Consider the following 9799-nt stretch of genomic DNA (forward strand, 5'->3'; position numbering starts at 1 on the left):
AATCGTTAAACTTTGAAAATTTACCATTATAATATGTAATCGTTAAACTTTGAACATTTTATATTAGTCTATTGTGGTTTGTAATTGTTAAACAATATTTGTAACCATTATTATATATAATTTGTATTATTGCTTATTTATTTAGTGTTTTGGCAATGTTTTATTTTTTATTTCTAAATAACAAAATTTTAATATTTTAGGAAGCGGGTACCCGGAACAGGAACAGGAACCGGTTCCCGGCGGTTCCGGTTCCGGTTCCAAAAATTTAAGAACCGCTCTAACCGGTTCCGGTTCCAGTTCCAATATCTCAAAAACCGCCGGCTCCGGTTCCGGTTCCGATTCCGATTCCTGTCAAAAAGGGTGGGTACCCGCCTATGTTCACCCCTACATTCAACCTCTCTCACATTCGATCAATTTGTTGAATATTATAATTTTAAATTACACTTCATACCCCTGTAATTATTTAATTAATTTACTTTATACTCTTTACTTTTAAATTTTTCATTTTGCACATTTATTAAATTAACATACATAATCGTATATCAACTAAAACATATTTAAAAAATACCTTTTTATTTTAACAAGTTATACCATTATAATCGTCTCGTTAATACCTTCGAAATGAGTTCAATATTGAATAGTTTTTGAGTTAATTATATTATTATATATTATATACACTGTGAAAAATCGTCAATCTCTTCGAAATAAACATAATAATGAATATTATTTGATTTAATTATATTACTATAATCGTATTTTAACAAAAATCCGTTAAAAATATGTTTTTATTTTAATAAGTTACATCATTGTAATCGTCTCGTCAATAACTTCAAAATGAACCAAATATTGAACATCGTTTTATTTAATTATGGAACTGTAATTATATAAATATCACAAGGGTATAAAATAAAAATAAAAAAGTAAATAAATATAATAAATTTTTATAAAGATATAAAGTATAAATATTGAAAAAAATTCATATACAAATATATAATTTAAAAATTACATATTTTTAATATTTAATTAATTAATAACTATATATAGTTAATTAATATATATAATTATGGTATATAGATAAAAAACCTGGAGGATATAATAGGAAAATATTTAAAAAGTTGAAGGATTAAAACTAAAAATATTAAAGGGTTAAAATTGAAAAATAAAATAAATAAATTTTAATTATTTTATTATTTCATATATGTGGGGGTATAGAAAGAGTAGGGGAAAGAAATAGGAGGGGGTGGCTTTAGAATACCCTTTTTAAAAAAATGAGTGTATGTGAGCAGAGAAGGGGGTGAAAAAATAGTATAAAGAGTATCTTAGTTATTTAGTATTTTAAGACTTTAAGACTTAAGACTTGATAAATAAATAACTATAAAAGTATAAATCGTAAATATTAAAAATATTTTTTCACAATTTATATAATATATAATAATATAATTAAGTCAAAAACTATTCAATATTAGACTCATTTCGAAGGTATTAACGAGATGATTATAATGGTGTAACTTGTTAAAATAAAAATGTATTTTTTAAACATGTTTTAATTGATATACGATTATGTATGTTAATTTGATAAAGATTTAAAATGAAACATTTAAAAGTAAAAGACGTAAAATAAATTAATTAACTAATTATAGGGCTATAAAGTGTAAAACCAAATAGATCTACCAAATTCTTTTTTACTTTTGTGTCGCGAGTTTTAGATAAACTTTGTGTTCCTGTGAACCCTAATTAGGTTCTTTCTGCCGGATCAACTCATTTCAATTGTTGGCAGAAACCTCAAATTTCAGGTATTTCTTTCTGCCGATCCGATTCTATAAGCTGTTGTTCCTTCTATGGCAAATTGTCGTCTTAATTTTTCTTCTAATGGACACGTGTTTGAAGAATGCGATATAATGGGACTCTATGACTCCTTTTCAGCTGAGTTTGAAGTTAATTGGTTGGTAAATTAATGTTTATCATGTCTTGGCAGTTGATGATCATGCTCTTATACGGGTTTTATTTAGTTTAAAAGGTATTGAATTTGTGTTGAATAGAAGATGCTCATTACTTTTGGCTTTACAACTTTAACCAATGACCTTCTGAGAATCTTTGAAGTTTGAAGTGTTTTTTATTTATAGTTCTATGACGTTTTGCTTACTGTCAATTCCAATTTAGCACTATAATCCCCAATTTTCTGTATGCCTTCCTCCCCAAATGCAATTTGAGACAGTTTGCTACGTCCAACAACTTAGGGTTAAGTTTGTGCCATGTCATAGCAAAAGCCTCACAGGAAATAACCTAAAGCTGTTGCACATCACAAATTGCCACATATGCATTTGGGATGAACAACAAAGAAAATTGGGATTCTAGGCTAAAATGGAAACGGGAAGCATCATAGAACAATAAATAAGAAACACTTCAAACTTCAAAGATTCTCAGAAGATGATAAACTTGTAAAGCCAAAAAGTAATGAATCATCTTCTATTCAAGAACATTCACAAATTCAATAGCGCTTTAAACTAACCAAAACCCATGTAAGATCATGAACGTCTTCGCCAAGGCCTAATAAACATCCATTTACCAACCAAATAACTCCGCCCATGTGCATTGATACATGCACTTTCCGCACTGGGAAACATGTAAAGAATTTGCCTATTCATCATATTTTTATGGGGAGGAGAGTCCATAATGAGTTACTCGCAATTGAGGTTGTGTTATGCTTGAAATATGTAATGATGTATTTTTTATGTAATTTATGTATATTTTAGTATGTTCCTCTAATACAGTTCATCCGTTCTTCAGGAAAAACCCATTGCTTTTACAGTTTTAAACATCCGAATGGGACTTTGCTTCTCTTCAGTGAGTTTTCTTTTGTTTCAAAGAATGGGATACTTGTCTCTACAATTTGTTTCCATTTATAATTGGATGCAATTCTTCTTCTTGTCAGTTACAAAACTTTGACCTTTTACCCAAGTTTTTGATACCTCTAGATGGATGGATGTTATTAGCAGTAAGAGTGTTTTTCATTTCATTACATTATGCTATGTATGCAAACACAAACTAGGTAAGAGCTTACTGGATAAAAGTCACTATCTTCACTTACCTTACCGAGTAAGATTCTAGGTCAGCAAAATAACATTGTTAGCAAAGACCATCATCTCTAACCGGGTAAGCGTCTCTTACCCAGTAAGAGGTAATAAGTGTTAGTTATAAGGTAAGAGGCAGTAAGTGTTTAGTAAATAACCCCAAAGCCCGCTTCTAGAGTTGTGGACATTTAGTGATCTTTATGGTATGGCATATTAGTTAATTTAGACATACTATTTCATGAGTTATGGTTTTTGGAAAATTTCTAATACAATTTGATAACTAGTTGCTATGTTGAATGAATAAGCTTTACAAGAGGACCTGGCTATGTTGAATGAATAGAGGCTAGTTGATGATGATCCGCTTCCATGATTGTGAGGTAGAGTGTATCTATGAGATCATTTAAGATTAATGTTGTGAAAATACCGAAACTTATAAGTGACACACAAACCTATAAATTTTGATCCGAGAGATTAATGCAAAAAATGAACTAATTAGATGGTGAACAAAGAATTGAATGTGGTGGAGGGTAGGGTTATCTTTCTTCATGTGCTTAGAGCATATAATTTCCTCCGCTTATGCCTATTAACCTCTCCCAACTAGTCCGAGACAAAGTTTTATAGAGTCAAAATGAAAAAAAAATCTTCTGTAAACAAACCAAACCAAACAAACCCAGTATGTTCCACCCTGAGGTGGGGTCTGAGGAGGGTGGGATGTACGTAGATCTAACCTATACCCCGAAGAGTAGAGCAGCTATTTCCATGAAGACTCTCGGCTTGTGCAAGATGTGCGAAATGAAAAGATAAAACTTGCTCAAAGAATATTGAAATAGAAAAAGAGAAACATGAAAAAAGAAAGGCAATGCTAAAAATTGAAAAAGAGTGAGAAATAAGCAACTACATTCAACGAGGCATATAAATAAACAAACAAAGAAAACACCCAAATAGAAACATGTACAAGGAAACATAACCAAGATAGGAAGAGCGACACACCTTAGCCTAACTCAGGAGATCTAACTGCCGACCCACTAACCCTACTAAACTATGCTCATCCTTTACCTTTCCAGATCCCTTCCCCGTGTCTAGGATAGGTACAGTTTCTCACCGCTAGTCAACTACCCTAATCTTGTGTCTCCAAGAACTCCTATCTGAGCTCATGGCCTTGGACTTTATTTTCTAAATAAAGTTTCCATTTTGTGGGTTTTCTTGGCCTTTGGTTAGGATCTAGTGTCTCATTTTTCATCGTCATGTAACTACAATAGTCACACCTTTCATCAAAGCTTACAAACTAAAATCTTATATGTTCAGATAGGTAAACTTAAGTTTCTTCTCTTTACAGTAAGAAATAAAGAGCATTTTCATTGGTTTCTCTCTTTCTCCCATTTTCAAGAGCAATATCGTGTATAAGAACTCACAAACCACTATACATGAAGAACTGGGGATTTGGTGTATCAAATCTTTCATCAAGAAAAGGATTGCACATATTTTAGCTCTTTTTATGTACTGCTGGAGTATGACATTATTCCTCTCTGGTTTTGGTGGAAGAAAAATGTGAGTGTACCCTTTTTTACTTTCTTAAGGAAATCATGAATGCCCGATGTGAAAAATCAAGCTTTAGTGCTTGCTTGAATTGATATGTTGCATTTTATAGACTCCTCTTCTCGCGTAATGTGTTTAGTATGCAAACGGGACAGACTGGACCGAACGAGCGAAAGTGAGGTAGGCGGGTGATAGAATTGTGCAAGGTTTTAGGGTTTAAATTTGACATGTGTAGTTTAGTAGTTTATCAAGCATGTCTCATCTCCCTGAATTTGCTCCTCCAATTTTGGTGGAACAAAACAGATGCATTTTTTGTCCCACTTGGTCATGTCCTGTCCCAGCCTAAATGTCGATGCAAACATAGTACACCCAGTTTTTGTTCTGTCATGCCTCACGTACCAAACGCACTGAAGTCCTAGACTTTCTATAAGGATATAGAAAACTAAGTTTGCAAAGGACAGAAGCTGATAGGAATGTTCCAGAGTCCTAGACTTTCCATTTCGAAGTCATTTTGAAATCTTTTTGGTGTGACCAAGGTGAAATATAGATAATTCCAAGTTACCTTTGAACCATAGAAGTTTGCTGAAACGTTATACACACGTTTGTTGTCTTTTCATGTTAGTATGTTACGTCAAGCGTACATGAAATGAGGTATCTACAAGCTCTTTTCATTTTAAAGTTGTATGGAAAATGTGAAGGTAGAAATTCAAAAGCATGTTTCCACGGTGCGTCTGTGGTACACAGAACATGACAAAACAAAAACTTGTTCTCTCACGTTTGGTATGACATTTAGACTGGGACATGATGGGACTGAGTGGGACAAATGCATTTTCTTGTAGAACAAAAATCAATGAGATAGGATAAGATTGGTAAATTACTAAATTACCCATGTCAAATTAAAACCCTTCACAATTCTTTCACCCGTTTACCATACTCTCGCCCATTCCATTTTGTCTTGTATTAAAAACTCTTCCATTCCGTCAGTTTAACTTTGTACTGCACAACTATTGTGATGAGTTTAGAGGGGTGTAAATGAGTATATAAGCAAGATTTTAAAAAGCGGAATCGGGCCTCGAGATGTTTTCCATGCGGAAACTAAAAAGTAAATAAAAATATTTATATATATGTACTACATACTTAATAATAATATATAAAATCATCATTAATAGTCTGAAAATTATTTTAATATATAAATGTTTTATTATTTAGTTTTTGTTAACAAGTAGTTAAAATCACACGTATCAAGAGAGAATTAAGGTTACATTTAAATAGAGAACTAAAATCACCTATAAAAAACGTCAAGATGGTAGAAGAGAGGGAGAAGGAGCAGCAAGCCACGACACGACAAGTGGAGGGTGAATGAACTAAAGGATAAAGTAAGTTAGCTTAGCCCCAAGTCAATTTTGGAACTCTAGTTTCTAACCCACGCCTCATTCTCGCCTCCCCACCTCAAGCGATTCAAGGCCTGCCTCAGATGGCCTGAGGCGTAGGTTTCATTTGGTTCACTTGAGGTGGCGCCTCATATTGGAATAAACGATTTTGAAAACCATGGATATAAGAGTAATATTTGATGCTTAAAGGCATTACTAAGCATATGTAGATGCTGCCACCATCACATACAAATGGTCACCAATTCGATTTATCATCCTTCATGGTATCCATTTCCTGTGAGTCGTAATCTATTGCACACTTTCCCTACAAACCCTTATAAAAAATTGAAAATCAAATCATTTTTGAATAAGTATGACCTTTAAGCCCGCTCCTTTGTTGATTTATGGAGATGTCATATCCCCAAACCTACCAGAAAAGGAACAATCCATCATCAAATTGTCCTATATGGTGGTTGATATCAAATATTACAAGTAACAAAATTTTCAATTCTTATCCAATTGCAATGCTCGACCTAACATCCTTTGCTACAATCCCACCGTAGATCTATGAGATTCAGGTTGTAGAAGCTGGGTAAGCGTTGACCGGGTAAGAGTCATCGCCCTCACTTACCTCACCATGTAAGATTGTTGGTCATCAAATGGGCATAGTAAGATTGTTGGTAAACACCATCATTTGTGACCGGTAAGCGTCTCTTGGGGGCTGCTTGTTTAACTCTAAATAGTTCCATTAAGAGGCAGCTTCTGAATGGCTAAGAGGTGAATCTTGTTTGGCAAAAAAAAGTCTGCTTATTAATTGTTCTAAAACCCTCTGAATAATCTTGTATCTTGAGCCCTTCCTAAACCATTCGGTGCCCTAATTTCATTCTGAACAATTACCAAACAACCATATTTCATTTTGCATTATATCATAAGAGCCCCTTATTAATTCTGACCACTTAATCATCATGCACTAAGTCATTCAGCAACTGCCAAACAGTCTCTTACCCGGTAAGCGTTGACCCGGGGAAATAGCAAAATATCATAGTAAGCCCTTACTGGATAAGAGGTTGTAAGTGTTTAGTTACCCTCACTACAAAAAAAATGGTTTTATAGGACTCTTAAAATGTCTAAGCATTCTAATAGAATACTTTATAGGCCTTAAGTTTATAGGACCAAACTATAAGTCATCCCATCTAAAAGTGTTCCATAGGTTTATTGGACGCTTGGGTGTTTTAACTAGTTTTTTAGGACGCTTTTAGCATAAAGTGTCATGTTAGCTATTTTTTAGGATACTTTAGAGAAATGTTCTATAAACCCATCTTCTTATAGGACAATTTTTCAAATAGTGTCATATAAAATAACTAATATGACACTTTATTTTAAGGGAGTTCTAAAAAACTTGTAAAAATGCCCAAAAACGTCTTATAAACCTATTGTAAACACTTATAGATAGGACGCTTTTTCGTTTTGTAATATAAAATAAGTCCTATTAAAGCATTTTATTAGAACGCTTAGTAAAAAGCCCCTTAGTTGCTTTTTTGTTTTGGCCATTAGCATTATCGTTTTTGTGGTCCCATTTATATGGTGTGAGAAGGGAAGATGTGGTTTTGGGTCCCATCTACTTGGTGTAAATCTAAACAAAGATGGGACCCACATAAAGGAGAATGCAGGATGGTATTAACAAATAGAGTTCCATAATGCTTAATCCCTTGTGGCGATGGGCTTTCACCAATGATGACTCGAGGCCATTCGTGGTCACCTGGGGGGTTAATCGGTGTACACTGGCCCAGATAACCACGGTTACCCAAAAAATAAAAATTACACTTGATGATGTCAACCTCATATATCTTGTGCTAATGTGTTTTCAATTGACCATGGAATTTGATGATATTCATATTTGTAGACTCCAAAAGAAGAAGATGAGCCTGACCATCATGCGCAATTTGTGGGAGGTAATGTGAATCTCATCACTACCAAGGATGCTTGGGACAAAAAGCTATCGGAAGCAAAGACGCAAGGCAAAATAGTAAGCTATTAACCATATATATTGTTACACTTCTACCAATGTTTGGTATGCAAGCCAGGATGGGGCACAACAAAAACTTGTCCACGTTTGGTGCGATATTAGGCGGGAGACAAAAATCAGGGAGATGAGACAAGATTAGTAAATTACTAAACTAACCATGTCAAATTAAAACCTTAAAACCTTTACAATTTTTTCACCCGCCTACCTTACTCTCACGTGCCCAATCCTATCAGCATGCCAAACGCACACAATGAACTACAATGGCATACATACCATGGTTTCTCGAAGAAGTTTGTGCTACATCTATGTAGAATTCATATTTGTATATTATCTTTATGCCATAGACATCTGTTTTGTATTTTTGATATCTTTTTTTTGAAGTAGATAATATTATTTTTGATATCTTATGTCGCATTGATTGTTTTATTTTGTATGTTTAACAGGTGATTGCCAACTTTAGTGCAACTTGGTGTGATCCTTGCAAATCAGTTGCACCATATTACGTTGAGCTTTCAGAGAAGCATCCTTCTCTTATGTTTCTTACCATAGACGTTGATGAATTAACGGTAAGTTGCATCATTTATATGCCTATGGAGAAATTATACCAACGCCCTTTTGACTTTCAAAGTCAAAGAGCAGCTTAGCAATATCCGGGTTACTGGTAGAGCTTAGCCTCCCAGGAGATCTTGCGTATTTATAGGTCAATAGGGATAAGGGTTTAGGAGGAAAAATTGAGTCTAGTCTCGTGGGAGATCACACTTGCTTCTCGAATTGTAGGCACTATTCATGTTATTTTGTTTCGTTCATTGATGAATAATATAAGAGTTTATCTATTTGTTGCGTTCTTATCATATATTCATTGGTGAATATTAATGCTGAAACCCGTATGAAAAAAAGTCACTTTGAAATTATGAACACTATGCATAGTGGTTATGTTGTACCTCCAGTTTCCATGATGAAATTGAAATAAATGTTAAATGCAGGATTTTAGTAAGCAATGGGAAGTAAAAGCTACGCCAACGTTCTTCTTCCTTAGAGACGGACAACAAATAGATAAACTTGTGGGAGCCAACAAGCATGAACTGGAAAAGAAGATAACCAATATACTCGAGGATTCGAATACAACTCATCACTAGCTGCCTTGCCCTGCCCGGCTGGTTCGGGTTATAATTTGGTCAACGGTTGGTTATGTATTTAATCATGTATAGAAATTTCGGTGGGTGAGTGTTGTGTGTATGCGAATGTAATGTTTGTAAAGCTTATAAACACCTTGTTCTATGTTTACCAAAAAGAAAGTTTCTCAACATATTCTTCTGCTTAATTCAAATGTTGTGGTCTCTCTTTCTTTATTGCATGCTAAAATATACATATACACAAACATGACGTGTATATATATATATATATATATATAGAGAGAGAGAGAGAGAGAGAGAGAGAGAAACGTGTTCAAATGAGAAGGCAGTCAACTTGTGAGAAGGTTGCGACTTTAGAGCAAAATCATATGTGACACAAACACATTACGTTGACCGGCTGTGGCTCAGGCGAGTTTTCACATGATCTTGGTTGCATTGACTGGTTGCAGCCCACGTCATGTTGGATATGTATCACATGTGATTTTACTCTAGAATCACATGTGATTTGGGCCTTCTCATGGACTTCTTGCTTGATCAACACCCCCCCCCCCCACCCCCCAATATCTCTCTCTATATATATGTGTGTATATAAACTTTTATGCATGATTTTGGAGGATTGTTTGTGTTTTCCTTGTTTTATATGTTTTATTATTGCTTGTTTTT

General features: G+C 34.1%; 1 protein-coding gene across 1 annotated transcript; it reads left to right on the forward strand.

Annotated features, from left to right (window-relative positions):
- Nucleotides 1–1690: 1690 nt before the first annotated feature.
- LOC112511980 (thioredoxin H-type-like) lies at nt 1691–9309 on the forward strand. The gene is made up of 5 exons (XM_025117743.1): nt 1691–1793; nt 2788–2844; nt 7881–8003; nt 8447–8569; nt 8987–9309. The coding sequence occupies exons 2-5, from the start codon at nt 2824–2826 to the stop codon at nt 9137–9139; spliced, it is 420 nt and encodes a 139-aa protein (XP_024973511.1). The 5' UTR covers nt 1691–1793; nt 2788–2823; the 3' UTR covers nt 9140–9309.
- The last annotated feature ends 490 nt before the right edge of the window (nt 9310–9799 follow it).

The sequence above is a fragment of the Cynara cardunculus genome (assembly GCF_001531365.2).
Source record: "Cynara cardunculus var. scolymus isolate 2C chromosome LG 5, CcrdV1, whole genome shotgun sequence".
NCBI lineage: Eukaryota > Viridiplantae > Streptophyta > Magnoliopsida > Asterales > Asteraceae > Cynara > Cynara cardunculus.